The 15,361-nt window shown below is 48.6% G+C and overlaps 5 protein-coding genes across 5 annotated transcripts; 2 read left to right on the top strand and 3 right to left on the bottom strand.

Moving 5' to 3' along the window:
• Window positions 1-546: 546 nt before the first annotated feature.
• Window positions 547-1,489, bottom strand: I303_104997 (uncharacterized protein; the record flags this gene model as incomplete). The annotated part of the gene is made up of 3 exons (XM_018408851.1): window positions 547-741; window positions 976-1,295; window positions 1,453-1,489. 3 exons carry the CDS (start codon window positions 1,487-1,489, stop codon window positions 547-549), a joined length of 552 nt encoding a protein of 183 aa, XP_018262542.1.
• Window positions 1,490-2,456: 967 nt separating this feature from the next.
• Window positions 2,457-3,605, top strand: I303_104996 (uncharacterized protein; the record flags this gene model as incomplete). Its single annotated transcript, XM_018408852.1, has 4 exons — window positions 2,457-2,579; window positions 2,793-3,019; window positions 3,243-3,354; window positions 3,507-3,605. The coding sequence occupies 4 exons, from the start codon at window positions 2,457-2,459 to the stop codon at window positions 3,603-3,605; spliced, it is 561 nt and encodes a 186-aa protein (XP_018262543.1).
• Window positions 3,606-4,433: 828 nt separating this feature from the next.
• Window positions 4,434-7,902, top strand: I303_104995 (allantoicase; the record flags this gene model as incomplete). The annotated part of the gene is made up of 12 exons (XM_065969076.1): window positions 4,434-4,506; window positions 4,563-4,648; window positions 4,737-4,825; window positions 4,958-5,258; window positions 5,372-5,731; window positions 5,890-6,064; window positions 6,162-6,704; window positions 6,768-6,793; window positions 6,857-7,387; window positions 7,463-7,535; window positions 7,599-7,679; window positions 7,742-7,902. 12 exons carry the CDS (start codon window positions 4,434-4,436, stop codon window positions 7,900-7,902), a joined length of 2,499 nt encoding a protein of 832 aa, XP_065825148.1.
• Window positions 7,903-8,182: 280 nt separating this feature from the next.
• I303_104994 (uncharacterized protein) lies at window positions 8,183-10,192 on the bottom strand (the record flags this gene model as incomplete). The annotated part of the gene is made up of 3 exons (XM_018408854.1): window positions 8,183-9,790; window positions 9,888-9,948; window positions 10,017-10,192. The coding sequence occupies 3 exons, from the start codon at window positions 10,190-10,192 to the stop codon at window positions 8,183-8,185; spliced, it is 1,845 nt and encodes a 614-aa protein (XP_018262545.1).
• Window positions 10,193-12,492: 2,300 nt separating this feature from the next.
• Window positions 12,493-14,210, bottom strand: I303_104993 (uncharacterized protein; the record flags this gene model as incomplete). Its single annotated transcript, XM_018408855.1, has 2 exons — window positions 12,493-13,860; window positions 13,923-14,210. The coding sequence occupies 2 exons, from the start codon at window positions 14,208-14,210 to the stop codon at window positions 12,493-12,495; spliced, it is 1,656 nt and encodes a 551-aa protein (XP_018262546.1).
• Window positions 14,211-15,361: the final 1,151 nt, after the last annotated feature.

Here is a 15,361-nt window from a genome sequence, read left to right as displayed (position 1 = left end):
CCAGGGTGATTTTTCTGAAATCAGTATACAGTACGTACGTAGGCTATGCAGCCAGTAGCATGATCTCATGGATCAGTACAGTATTGTCATTTAATTCCATCCGAATCGAGATTTTGCCAGAATCGGATCGCAAATGACTGTAGTGTTGAGTCTTGAGGAAAAAATACATAGTCTGATCATTGGATTTCGTAAGAGTAAAGGCAGGAGTAGAAAACCCCATAAGCTGAGCGAAGAGCGAGACAATCGTCTGGTTCATGCAGTGGGAAAAGAAGTAGAAATGTCCATACACATAACACATAAAACATGACACATCCGAGACTGATCCCACCCAAAGCACGTATTTTTACTTGACTTCATCTATGCCACGCCTTGCCAACTCCTCAATTTCCTTATCTTCATTCTTTCCTTCGAGCTTGACATCCCTTCCGAGACACATTGCTAATTGCTAATACAGGCCTTGCCCGCAAGAACAATTTCCGATTTCTTCCATATCTCGCATCCATGCCTTCCTCTTGACAGTGACGGTGCGAAAGTGCGGATGATCGTTTATGTTCCGGATCCAGCGTTACCGGCCAAGTTCTTCGCAGAAGCAGTGGCATCGGGATCGATACCGTTCAAAGTCATGGCCCATTGTTGGGTTGGGTTGGGCACAGTCGTCAAGGTCGCTGTTACCGTAGCGGTAGGTAAGTCGGGGTCGGTGTAGTTGTCTGGTTTCGATTGGTAGATTGAGAATTTGGGGGACTGCGGAGGGAAGAGAGGTCAGTCTCACATTCACCGTCCAGATGACATCCCACTCCGATTGATCAAAATATCAAGAGATGAAACCTGAATTGCGAAAAAGAGGGAGTACAGGAAAGGGGGGGAAAAACAGGAAAGGAGAGGAGAGGTAAGGTAAAATAAGGAATGATTATCGGTTTGAAGCGTTTACTTGACTTCACAGCGCTGAGAAAAAGGTGGGAGATCGACTTGACTCACCTTCGCGTACACCTCCCCATGATAAGTATTCATGAAAATCAAGAAGAACCCATCTCCCGTGGGTAACCCCGTACTGAGATCCACCTCGATTTCACCCCCGTAATATTTCTTTCCTGGGAGTTTCTCCATCGGGACTCGTAAGGCGATAGGTAAGAATCCAACCATGATGGTCCTGTTGGAGTTGTGTAGTTGGATATCAAACGATTCTATACCTGTTCCACCGCCTGTTTTCCACGCTACGAGGTTCTTCTCGCCTATGACCCATGGATTGTCTAGTGTCGGATTACTTATTGGCCAGTAGATCGTCGATAATGAAAACGCTACGTTGCATCAATTATCCAGTGAAAAGGATTTCCCATCAATCAGCATTTTCGACTCATCACTACGTGATTACTATACAGTACAAAGATCGGCAGGGCGACGGCGATAGTGATGTCGATTGATAAGGGCGCAAGAAAGCTAGGGACGCGTGCTCACCCATTGGCAAAAAAGTGAGAAGCGCTAAAAGCTTCATCGTGACAGGTCTTCCTTATGCTTGTTGAGTCGATAATGAGGACTTGACTATCGATATGGGGAGCAGAAGTATAGACAGGGATATCACTTAGTGGATTATACGAAGGAATGCGATTAATGGTGAACAACAATAATTGGACTTGTACTTTTCACTCGTATGCCCAGCCTTGGGCCGTGAAGCCGTAACTTACTCGTACAGTGCAAAAGGCTACTGGCAAATGCAAACAAGTGCTAAAATCGCCTATTTGGGTAATTCAACCACGTGTCAGTGCATCATAGCTTCACACCATGCTGAGCGCGTTTGTCTTTCTTTTCTTCTCTTGTCACTCAATCCCAAACATGGTGGTGGTCGAATCGAGAAACGAGCATGCTGGGTCAACATCTCGGCCAGGAGGCATGTCGCATCGCCTGTCCATGTCAGCAAATGTTTGAAGGAACAGAATATCGCCTTGAAGCGGTCAAACATCGCCCAGATCTGATGGCATCCATTGTGCGGATGAACGCACAAAGCGGTGCACTCCCTTCTGTTTATACGTTTATCCATCTGAACACCCTGGTCCCTGTTCCTGCATCCTCGTCCGAAAGCTACATAACAGCAAAATTGCTATGCTGAAACTCTGGCATGTCCGGATGCATCGTATGAGACCAGCCTGTATCTGCATACCCGATGCATATGTGCAAGGAGGGCCGGTGACACAGGTCGACGTATGTATACACTAGTGAGATGGCACGGGTCGGTTAATGCTGATTGAGGCCGAATACTCTTCCTTTGAAACAACTCACACTTCACAACCAAAATTATACATATATATATAATCGAAGGCATTTCTTCCTTCCCTTCCTTTCTTCTTCTTTCCTCAACTAAATCCAACGTATTGCATCGCATCGCTCAAACGTCTTTAGAATACCCAAATCACTAATACCTAACACCTTAAAGCCAACACTTTCTAGTAGATACACTCGCAAACATGTTCGGCAAAGCCATCGTACCTCTCGCCCTCTTCGCTGCTGCCGCACAAGCCATCCAAATTACCAACCCTTCTAATCAGACTGGATGGGAGAGCTCCGGATCTCAATTGATTGAGTGGGACGTGAGTGCATAGCTCTGATTGGTCGTTCATTAAATTCACAACGCAATAGCTGATGAGAAAACAACTGAATCTCGATATCCGTGCTGTTGCTGTTCTTGGTAACGACTTCATCGCCGTCATACCGACGCACGTCCCCTCCCCTCACTCATTTGCAAAATATAACTCCTACTGTTTTACGACCGCCCACCTCGCTCGATTCGATTCTACTTGTAGTCCGTCTCATCCGACCCAGGAAACTTCTCAATCTACATCTCTCAACCCGGCTCTTCGGCCAAACAAGTCATCCAGAAAGATGTGCAAACCTCAGAACACTCGTTCATCTACACTCCCACCAAGGATATCCAACCTGGACAGGGATACCAGATCTCGTTCATAGGTAATGATCAGAACAACGGTATTTTGGCTCAGAGTAATCAATTTGAAGTTAAGGAAGGTCAATCGTGAGTCGGATTCCGGTTTCCCAATCCCCTTCGACGAGTCGTCATCTTGCTTCCGTCTTTCATCATCACATCATCCTACATTACATCGTATCAATCTCTTGTCCGCATCTTTGCTCTAGCTACCTATCCAGGAATCCGCCGGCACGCTTCTTCGCGTTCTACGGGCAAAGGTGTCAAATTCGATCTGGGACGCATTGCTGACTTGATCATGTGTGTTTCGTAGAACCCTCTCCGCTACTTCCACAGCTTCTTTGACCACCACAGACGCTACCACCGCTTCGCCAACGGGTGCGTCCACTACTGGATCTGGTACCGGTACAGCCTCTTCTTCAGCTGTAAGTGTTGCCATCCTTACCTCTCATTCAGCGTCTTATCTGAAAATTCCCAACATTGGAATGTGCACGTCCCATTCGGTTACTGCTTAGCGATGTGTTCCTCATATCTCGAACACCACGCTGATAATCGCTGATATCCTTCTCCCGTGCAGCCCGCCGAATCATCTGCTGGATCTTCCGCCGGTGAACTCGTGGCTGTCCCTTCCGGTATCCTCCTCTTCGCCGCTGCTGTTGCCGCCTTGTTCGCTTAGATGCACCGCGAATGAGCAGACAGTCATCAGGCATGGGACAGTGTAGATTGTGGAATATGAATATGACACGCCAAAAATGAACCTATACGAACGATGTTCTCCCCTTTCCCCTCACGAGATGGACTTTATATACCTTTTTAGATGTATCATAATTTAGCATTATCATTTGCATTTGCATCTCATATGTCCTCCATGTCTACCTTGAGTGTCCATGGTCAGGCGACCAAGGTGTTCTTAACTAGTCGTGTTGGAAACGATGGGAAGTGCTGTGTGTGTGTGTGGAAGGATCATCACCAAAGTTATCTCGGTGATCAGTAGCACTACATGTCTCGTGCAGTCAACAACCGACAACCTAATATACATGCTATGCCATGAGCCCAGCAGCGAAGTATAGAGCCAATATGGATCTTTGGATACACATATGGAGATCCTCGAACAACGGTCCGGTCTGATCGGTTAAACGCGGTTTTTGATTCGGCTAAAGTGGACTAGGTGATAAATGGCCAGGAACCGATAAGGCCAGGGAGGGAGGAGTTGACCAACGGTAAAGCGAGGATGAACGATGGACAGGCAGGTGATCTGATATGATATGATATGAAATCGCACGTAATATGAAATATTGGAAGGATGATATGAAATAGGTGGTAAAGCACTCGCCCATCCGCAACTCCCTTGAATAGCTATAGCCAGTCAATAGGCCTTGTTCTGCTCCAAACATCTTGATCCTTAAAATCCCCTCCATTCGAAATCCATCTTGCCTCCTTCGAAGCAGACAAGAATCCTGATCATAAAACCCCATACTACCCCTTACCGAAGCCCAAAGACAAGATGTCATTAACCGCACCGCACAAGCAAATCACCTTGGAAGAATTCGATACCACGCTCAAGAGCAGCTATGTCGGTGAGTGATCACGGTGTTTCACCAGAAGACGCACACAAGTTGATGAGACATCAAAGAGGTCTCTTCCTCCTCATTGGGCGGGAAGGTGGTATCGACCTCGGACGATTTCTTCGCTTCGAAAGATAACTTGATCAAGCCAGGTGTGAGTGACTTGATCCCTTCACTGGATACTCCATCAATCCTACCTTTTACTCACAACCCCGACTAACCTTCGTCGCTATCTCTTATAGCCCTCAATATCTATGAAAGGCCAATTCGGACCTAACGGAGCATTATATGACGGCTGGGAGTCTAGGAGACATAACCCGACTTTTGACTGGTACGTCTTGTGCTGTATCTCCTTCCTCCCCTCTCCTCTCATTGATCTCTTGACTATTCATGCGGCTGGGATTGCAAGGATTCGAGACACCACGCTGACATAACAACAATAACCATCGTATGCACAACACAGGGCAATCATCAAATTGGCTACTCCTTCCACATCAATTTCATACGTAGATATCGATACTTCTCATTTTAGCGGCAACGAAGCTCCTCAATCTCAGATATTCGCCCTTTCCCAATCGTCTTTCCCCTTGACCACGGAAGAGACCGCGCTATCACAGCCTACACCGAACACCAAGGGATGGACAGAGATCTTACCTGTAGTCGATCTGGGACCTAACAGTAGACATATCTTCGAAGTCAATGAGCATGGGAAGAAAGGTACTTGGGCTTGGGTCATGGTCAGGATGATACCTGATGGAGGGATGGTCAGTTGCTCATTATCTTTCACTCCTCCTACTGGTCCATTTATGACCAGTGAACGAAACTGAGTTGGGGATGGACTGAGTACTGATGAAGTACTGTGTTTGACTGTACTTAGGCGCGATTCAGAGCATACGGCCTCCCTACTCCACCCGCCCAGCCCGACTCTTTACCGGAAAATTACAGATCTCTCGAGCCGATAGACCTGGTATCTCCCTTGATCGGGGGCAGGATCATCTCGTGCTCAGATGCCAACTTCTCGCCCCCTCAAAACCTCCTTTTGCCTGGTCGAGGGTTCGACATGTCCGACGGATGGGAGACGAGGCGATCTCAGCATAACAGGGGGAAATATCATCCTACTGACGGAGCGCTCAAGGGGCAAGAGAGGAAAGAATGGGTTATAGTGAAATTGGGCGTCGAGGGGGTCATTAGTCATATTGAGGTGGATACGGCTTTCCATCCGGGTAATTACCCTGTGGTGAGTTTGAAATTCCTTAATCTTCTTTATTCAAGAAAGTATAGACATATAGCGGTTTGAACAGATCACACTGAACCAAACGATTTCACGCCGACTTGAAGCCCGACCACGGCTCGATAATTTGGTTAGCCTAGCTAAGCTAATTGTGGTGTATCCAGGCATGCACCATCGAAGCCACCTTGTCGACCTCTGACTCTGATCTTTCTTCCGCTCAATGGACGGAGATCGTCAGCAAGAAACCTCTTGGGCCACACCGACAACACTATTTCGATATTGAGAGGACCATTGAGGACAAGCGTGTCTGGACTCATGTAAGATACACGATCTATCCTGGTGAGCTTGCCATATCTTCTTCGTCCCTCTCAAGATTATCATTGCCCGTTCTGTGCGTACGTTCCCCAGCTGACACCGTCTTTCATTCATCCGATAGATGGTGGATCGAAGCGACTCCGAGTCTTCGGATATCCCTTGTCCCCGCAATCTGCTCCTTTGACTCCAGCTTCAACCCTCAGTCCGGAAATCACCTTACCGGTTCTACCATTGACATACGAGGCCTTCAAGCCTTTCGGACAAGTCATCCAAGGGTGGTCTTTCCCTTCCTCAGCACCGAAGGGAGTAGCCGTCACGACCGCCAACCAAGGAACAGCAACTAAGTTTCACCGAGTAGGAAAGATTAAAGAGAGCTATCCGGAAGGAGTAGGCAAAGAAGGAGGGGTCACAGTGGGAAGTGTGAAGGCTTCCAACCGGCTGGACATAGCTGAAGGAGCGAAGATCAAGGTTGAGCTGTTAGAAAGACATGCGTATACGACTCAAGCTTTCATACCCCTTAATCGACGAGCAGGTTCCTCACCTCCTGGATCGTTCATTGTGGTTGCCGCGTTGAATGGGACGGACGACAAGCCGGATTTGAAGACTATCAGGGCGTTCTTGGCTACTGCTGCGCAAGGGGTGTCGTTCGATGCTGGTATATGGCGTGAGTCGGCTAGTATCGAGAATAACGGGACTTTGCAGTTGCTGAATTTTGGTTGTGGTGCAGATCATTCGTTACTGACTGTCGGAGGGGTAAGCACGAATCTTGCCATTAATGAGAAATGCTAACCATCGTACGCTCACATCCACGCTTAGGATCTCGACTACGCTGTCATTGAGAGAGGAACGCCTGACCCATCAATCAAAGCATACGTCGAGAAAGTCCAACCTTCAATTACTACTTATCTTCAGATCCCACCTTATCCCGCAGCCACCAATATCGGGGCCTCCACCCCGAAAGGCCTTCTGGAATCCAGCGATTCCAGCTCTACGGGCATATTATCCTCCATCCTCAATACGACGTCTCTGCTGGGTGGCGCAGGCTCCAGCATCAAGCCAACATTGATCACTCCCGAAAACTTTGCACCTTTTGGTCAGATCATCACTAGTTCCCCTTCATCAACGCATACAGACTCGGAATCTTCGCCCGATGGCAAGACGGTCAAACATAACGCTCTATCTTCTACTATCTCCACTTACCCAGAAGAAAGTGGAGCTGTGACTGCCATATCTGTTTTCCGAGCTACCGAGAAGATCGGTCTGGAAAGAGGAAAGACTTTCGATGTGAGGTTTATGGAAAGACACCAGTATACGAGTCAGACATTCTTACCTATGGGAAAAGCTGAGGTGAGCAATATCTCATTTTTTCCTTCTCCATGAGACACCCAATAGGTTTCTGACTGGCATTTTGCTTGCGTTCAGTGGTCTGGAAAATCTGAAGAAGCTTTACCGGCCGGAGGAGAATTCTTGGTGATTGTAGCCGAAAATGGACCTGGTGAGTTCTCGCAATTGACCGTCCTGCTGATTGCACCGGCTAATCACGAGATGGTTTTACTAGATGACAAACCTGATCCTGCGACGATCAAGTCCTTCATTTTACCTCCCGACATGGGACTGACTTATGCTCCTGGAGTATGGCGTGAGTCGGCATCGTCTACCACATCTTCCTCATAAAGATGACTGACTAAGAGGTTTCTGCAGACCACCCTGTACTGATTCTTGATGCCACCGTCGATCTGGCTTGTATCGAGACGCAAATCTCGACTGGGGTGCATGATTCTGATATTAGGGATTGTGAGCTGATCTCGTGGGAAGGAGACGAGGTATTTGGGCAGGTTGCTGTTCCGGAACACGCCTTATAGCTGTACGATGAAGGTAGTGCGACTTGCTTCTATTGCTGAAGCTTGGTAATACGCAAAAATCATTAATGCATAGTGCATATATCGTGAGACCGAAGTACAGGCGGACGCCCGAATATAGAACGAATATGTAAAATCCGAAATGAGAATGACTACAAATAAGAATCTTCCACCGCCCGGCGCCTAGGTGACAACCATCTTTCCACCCAAGTCGCCCCAAATGGTGCTCACATTGAGCAGAATGCAGACATCCCTGTCCATCACTCTAATTGACGTATGCCGTTTAGATTTTCTCGCTCGAGGCGTTGTTTGAGGTGAGGGGCTTTTCACCTTCGATAGATTGGAGGACACCAGCTTGTCTTGCGGGGTCGGCGAAGACTCTTGTGGGTTCGTTGAGGTGTCTGAGCCAAGTTGGGAAGATGATCGCGCAGATGAAACAGGCTACTGCCAGAGCAACGTAAGGCCAGATGAGGTATGGATCTTGGATCGCGTTCGAACAGGCGAGACCGATCGCAGACGAGATAGCCGAGGCACCGAGACATAAAGCATAGACCAAACCCTTCATTCGTGCGGGTGCTCTGGTATAGGCCAACTCGTATCCTGTTACCATCACAAAGATCTCTCCAATAGCAGGAAGTACTTGGAGTGGTGCGAGCGCCCAAATGGAGATCGAAGATACTTCTTCGCACACGTCGGCTGTTGAGGCGTAGTATCCACAAGGAGAGGTCTTGTACACTTTCCATTGGAGGACGGCACCGTAAATCATGTTGAGGCAGCCCAGCATGAACCCGATGGAGAGTCGGGTCATGGGTTTGAGAGGGAAGCCGATCTTCTCAAAAAGAGGATAAAATCCATAAGTGATAATAGGGGTGAAGAAGATGATGGTGAGCGGGTTCAAGTTATCGATAACGTCGTTAGGAGCGTTGTTCAAGGTTACCGAAGCGGACAGAGCGTTCTCTTGGGCACCAATACCACCGTCTGCCATGATGAAGATGGGAGTCAACAGGAAGACGACGCAAGCGGCGAGTGATTGACGCATTTCGTCGACGAAGAGATCGTCCCATGTGATCTTGGCTTTGTTGAGTGCTCCAGTCTCAGCGAGGATGACGGATGGTTTAGCCTTGTTCCAGAATCGGTCGCCTCCTCGGATCATGTATTTCCATCCACCATTCTTGAGGCACTGACCGAGCACTCTGAAGGCTTCGAGGGTGACTGATCCTTGCGGTGGGGCATGGTACAGTCTCTTGTAGACCAGGAAAAGGACAGCGGGCATGATCATGTATACGATACCTGGAAGCAAGTAGGCGAGCCAGTACCCGACGAATCGCGCAGAGTAAGACGAGGCGATAGCGAAGAATCCACCGACGTTGATGCAGAAGTAGAAGATCAAGAGATATCGTTGCACCGTAGTTTGAGGGTCCACAATGACCCTCTCTCCCGAGGGGAGAGTCTTGAGGGTAGGTCGTTTGACGGGGATTTGATCGCACATCAACGTGGCCAGACAAGGCTTGATGAAACCCGAGGCGAACGAGAGGATGTATAAGGATAATAAGAAAGGACCAATAGCGTGGCCGCCCGAAATGACGGAGGGGATAGCTGAGATGACCAGTAAGACGTGCGCGATGATTCCGACTCCCGTACCAAAGGCGATAGCCTTGAATCGACCCCACTTGGTATCGGCGATGATACCTCCCGCGATGGGCAAGACGTAGGCCAAGAAGATGAAGGCGTTGTAAACGGCAGAAGCAGTCACGGTTCCTTTACCGAGAGCCCCGGCGGTCTGATTTTCACCGTCAGCACCCGGTGCGACGGCTCCGGCACCGTTACCACCCTTGGGCAGAGGTCGGTTCACGAAGTTCTTGACGACACCGGAACAACCGAGGTAGGATGCCTATACAATACGGCATCAGCGACGAAGAACCTCTTGCTGCGAAATCACCTTGGACACGGCGATCATAAACAGTACAGGAGAGCCGTTGGAAACTCACTCGTTCGGCCAATTCGACAAGACAAAGGGCGACACTGACCCACTTCATCTTGGCGGGGACTCTGCTCAAAAGTCTGGGCATCAGCATCTGTTTTCCAATTAAAGCTAGTGTGTGCAGAAGCGAACTTACTTTCTCAAGGTCGCAAATTCCTCATCGGTAGGTTCATCTGCTTCGTTGACATAGTCGAGCGCACCCGTAGCGGAAGTGACAGCTTCCGGGTCAATAACGGTGTGATCAGTCTTCAGATCTTTGGGGGTGACAGTGCTAGCTGGTAGACCGGTAGGAGGAATCGCAGCCGACTCCATGTCGGCAATGACGTTGTGCGTAGCTAAGCCAGGTACACAATGTCAGCTTCTAACCCCTGTCCTCTACCCTCTTCATCACATAATATTGAGCGACCTACCCATTGTAGGAATCTATCCTCTGATTCGAAATAGCTAACTTATGACAGATCAACTGTGTTTGGGTTTGGATGCAAGTGGGACTGGCTGTTTTCGTCTTTCAGAAAAGTCGTCCAGGCTTTCTTAAGTAGGATTCGGTTATCTGTCCGGTGGATCACTTGGGTCAGGTCATTCCCAAGTCAAAGTCAAATCGCCAGGACGATTCGTTATCAGCACGACATATTGCATGGATCCCATTGACTGATACGCTCCACCCGAGGTCATCTCTCCAGTCATGCCGATAACATCCGTGTGTCCGTTGTGAACCATATGGGTCAACCTGCACATACCGTATCATGTCTTGTGATAGGCTGATTTAGTCTATTTCTATCTTTCGGTACGACTCGGACGGAGAGTCGGGAGAAGGGCAGAATCCCCCCCCCTCCCTTTGCCCCCTGTCCATCTCATCCATAGTCGTTCGTCACTTGTCAGTAGTAAAAGTCGTCGAACCAAAATCAATCACACAAGATTAGCAAATGCCGAAGCGAGTGCACCGTATGGTTCCAATCGGGGGAACTGGTTCCTGTATTTCAGTTACCATGTGCGGACGAACCGCCGGGCGAAGCAAGGCAAGGCAGGGCAAGGCAGACGAAGGGAAATCAAGACGAGCATGGGTGACTCGAGATGGGTCGGTAGACCAATGTGGATCAAAGGGTCCTCCAGGGTTCAAAGCACAAGGTAAGGTTAATTGGAATTGTAGACCGCATGGTGTTTAAAGTGATTTAACGAAAAGGATGAAACTAGCCTCATATATTTTCGTCATACACACCACAATACGACTTGCCACTTGCTTTTCACCTTATCAAAAAGCCCAAAAAAATGATCGACCCGTCCTTTCCGGTGTATGGTATGGTATGGTATGGTATGGGCTGGCGTGCTGGCGGAACGGAAGGTGTCGCGTGCTCGGATTTTAGCTTGCAAAGTTTAATTCTGCTCGTATGGAAATAGGAATCCCTACCTATTTTACCGAAGGCCGCGGAAAAACACAAAAGCTTAGGTGATCGAGAACCGGCATCTAATCCCGCCTCGTTGTGCCGAGCATAACCAAGTTATACGTTCAATGCACGAAGACAATTGCAAAATCAGTACAAGCTGAACATGTCAGACTGGACCGTCGATGTGTCAAATGGAGTAGCAGTCAGCGGACACAGGCAGATAGACTGACAACCTGTAGACGTAGAGCGGCTGAAGATCGACTGCATGGGTTCAACTAATCCTGAATGGCATTCGAAGGCTTAGACGCGTATCGCGCCGAGGTCAATCGAAACAAAATGCTCATCACCCTGAGGTATCTTGGCGAGACTGAAAATAGACAGTACTCGTATGGTGCGTTATCTCCCTATCTCACGTCTCGTGTGGAGCGAGATAACACTTTGCTTTAGCTTGTTTCCTATTGGCACCAACTCACGCTCCATATGGAATCGCTCAATTCCCTTCGTGGTAGCTGTACAGGTAATACGGCTTGCATGCTCGTCAAGATAACAAAATCACCTTATCTTGCGTCATCTCCGCCGCAAGGTGATCGGTCACATACCTGGTCATTTGTGCCTGTGGCTTGCTGTTCCCACATGCGTGTGCATGGAAATCACCATGAGGCTACATACGTATCATGCGATCGTTGGGAGATAAGGTCATCTGACGCTTTCAGCCATTCCGCTCGATTGCAAATACGGTTTCAAGTGTCTCAAAGAGCATGCTTGTCAACGAAGCATATTGTTGGACCTGAGAAACCGTTGCTACACCTGAGAAGCATGAGTAGCGTCGGCTTAAGTCGAATGTTTCCGATGGTACCACTCTTCTGGGGTGCAATAGACGATGATGCATCTGATAAGCCAGATAAGGTCGAATGCTGTGATAAGAGCGAGACTTCTAGTCAACTGCAGGCGGATCTCTCGAGTGCCACATCATCCTCTTCAATTTCAGACACTATAACACTGCCAGGATTTAAGTACACAATAGTGTGAGGACGCTCGCGAAGCGTCAAGTCCGCGCAATGTGATGAAGCGAGCGACTCGGATTTTGATGAATGCGTAAATGAGTGCATAGACATTAAAGATTTATAACAACCTATGTGTATATATGGTGAATTGATAGACAAGATGCCCTTTTAAATACGACTATTCTACCCTTCATTGATGAATGCATAATTTGGCAGAGCGCCTTGCTTACATGATAGCAGCCCAGATCTTTCCGGCGATGGTCTTAGGTGGCTCCTCCTCATAAGACTCGGCCTCGACAACGTCCAAACCGGACACGAAGTCCATTTCGTCGGCTCTGATGAATCGAGATTTCTTGATGAGCTTGTAACCGACCCAAAGGAGGGGGAAGAGCCACAAAGGAAGGTAGTTGGTGACGAAAGTGGCAGTGTCCCATTCTCCCTTGAGGAACACGGACCATCCGGAGAAAAACAAGACGATGGTAATCATGGTGATGGCGTATTTGGCAGCGAAAGCACCTTTGTTGAGGAAGTTTGAGTATGGCAAGGAAGACTTGGAGATACCTTGAGCTCGAAGACCCTTCTCAAATCTGATGTAGGTGAAGCAGATACCCCACCACGTCATCAAACCGGCAGCGGCAGTCAAGTTGGCGAAGTAACCGAAGACTTGACCGGCAGTAGATTGAAGAGACATGTAGGCGAGAGCACCAAAAAGAGAACAGAAGATGATGGCGACGTAAGGAAGACCGTTCTTGGTGGTTCGAGCGAAGATCTTGGGAGCTTGTCGGGTGATGGCGAGACCGTAGATGGCTCGGGAAGAGGTGAAGAGATCGGATGAAGCAGCGGACCAAGCGGAAGTCAAGAGACAGGCGTTGATGATACTGGGCAAAGCGGGGATACCGGCACGTCTAATGGCAATCACGAAAGGAGAAGCAAGAGCGGTACCAGAGTTGAGGGCAAGACCTTTGTCGTTGGAAGGAACGAGGATACCGATGATGAAAGTACCACCGAGGTAGAAGACCAAGATTCGGATGTAGACCTTCTTGATAGCTCGGGGCAGGTTTCGTCGGGGGTTCTTGGCTTCACCAGCAGCAATGGCGACGATTTCGGTACCGATGAAGGAGAAGGCAGCTTGGGTAAGCACAGCCCAGAAACCGAGGAATCGACCAAGAGCACCAGTGATACCAGAGTATTGGACGAAAGGTCCTGGATCTCTCCAGTATTGGAATCCGATGGATTTGTGGTCAGGACCACCACCGGCAGAAATGATGATACCGAGGATGATCAAACCGGTGATGGTGAGCACCTTGATGGAAGCGAACCAGAATTCACATTCTCCGTAGACACCAGCACCGAAAAGGTTGATGACTACAACGACGATGAGACAGATCGAAATCCAGAGCGCGTTGTTGATGGTGGAGTTCCAAAGATTGATCAAGACGGCAGCGGCAGAAAGTTCGGCAGGAAGAATGATGACCCAGTTGTAAACGTAGTTCCAACCCATAGTGAAGGAGAGAGCAGGGTCGACGAATCGCTCAGCGAGTTTGATGTGACCACCGGGGATAGGAAGGAAGGAGATCATTTCACCGAGCGAGATCTATAACGATGTCAGCATTCATCGCGTCGTTTAGGCTGAGAAAATTGAAGTGCCACACTCACCATGACCGAGTAACAGATACTACCCATCAAAGCGTATCCCATGAACAGACCGAGAGGTCCACCATGAGCCAAAGCACTTCCAGTACCTAAGAAAAGACCTGTTCCAATCACACCGCCGATGGAGATCATTGCCAAGTGTCTGGATTTGAGAGATCGCTTGAGCCCTTGGTGGGCCACAACCTCCTCGCCATATGGGTGTTGGGGGAGTTGATGGTCAACCGCGCCACCAACCTGTTGTTGGTAGACATCGGCACCCTTCTTGTCTTCGTATTCAGCTTCGAGAGACATGGTTGATGGATTAGGAAGGGAGAGTGGATGTGTGAGGGTGGTTGGAAGAAAAGAGGGAAGAAAATAGAAAAGAGCAGAGGCGGAGGGCTTATATACACGACACGAAGCGGCAATCAGAGGGGGGAGGGGGTTCTTGAACCAGAAGAAGAGATAAGCCGTAAACGAGCTTTGGAGGGATAAGGAGATAAGACCACTTCTAGCCCCGCAAAGGGATTCATAAATGCTCGCAAGGGAAAAGACCTGAAGCAGAAACCGATTTAAGGGAGATTGCGACGATCGTCCAGAAAAACAGAAAAACCTTAACGTAAAAGGTACAGGCACATTCGCTAAAACCCTTGTGTGGGATCGGGCATGGAGCTATACTTGGAACAGCAATTCTCTTGGTCCCAGCCCTCCTTCGCGTCTGTTGTTTTTTTCGGTTGTTCTCGTGCTCTTGCTTAACAGCGCTTGACCGGGATAACCGGAGGCGCATTCCAGCATGGAGCCACTGCATACATGAGTACATGATCGTTCTATGTGTACAAGTGTGCTCTATAGAGTTTTAATTCGCAGCGCTAGTATCGAAACTCGATCGGTCTCCATCGATCACTAGCCCCTTCCTTATCAGACGATCTCGCTACTGAATGGGGCGATGGCTACAGTATAACCGGTGGACCTCGCTTCAGGATATCTCTGACCTTGATACGATCTCTGGGAACGAATGTCTCAGCGGTATCTATGGGTATATAGAGATAACCTACGAAAGCGGCAAAGCCGTTCAGGATGGTAAACGAGAGAGTAATCTAAGCGAAACATCTTGAACGGGGATCTGAATCCTGCTTTATGCAAAAAGATTTTTTAATTGGCTTATGAGGAATCGCGTGCCGTTATTTACGGGTTCTGCTTAACCCATGCACAAGATCCTCCGCGGCTTCCCTTGTGATAGCTACATGCGACTCAATCGGGAGCGTGTTCCACATGCTTCCAATTTTCAGTCATGCAAATTAAAACCGCTGCTGTTCTGCGTTGCATTTGACCTAGTGCGGCTATATCATGGTTTTAAGACCGATGTTTCCGTAATAGCATTCAATTCAAGACAAAAGGTGTCGTTCCTGACAGCGGTAATTACTGTCTTGGGAAGAACGGCCACTGCAGTAGCCAACCAAAACCTC

This window comes from Kwoniella dejecticola, chromosome 6, assembly GCF_000512565.2.
Source record: "Kwoniella dejecticola CBS 10117 chromosome 6, complete sequence".
Taxonomy (NCBI): Eukaryota; Fungi; Basidiomycota; class Tremellomycetes; order Tremellales; family Cryptococcaceae; genus Kwoniella; species Kwoniella dejecticola.
The sequence above is the reverse complement of the archived record's forward strand: the minus strand, read 5'-3'. Positions and strand labels throughout refer to the sequence as shown.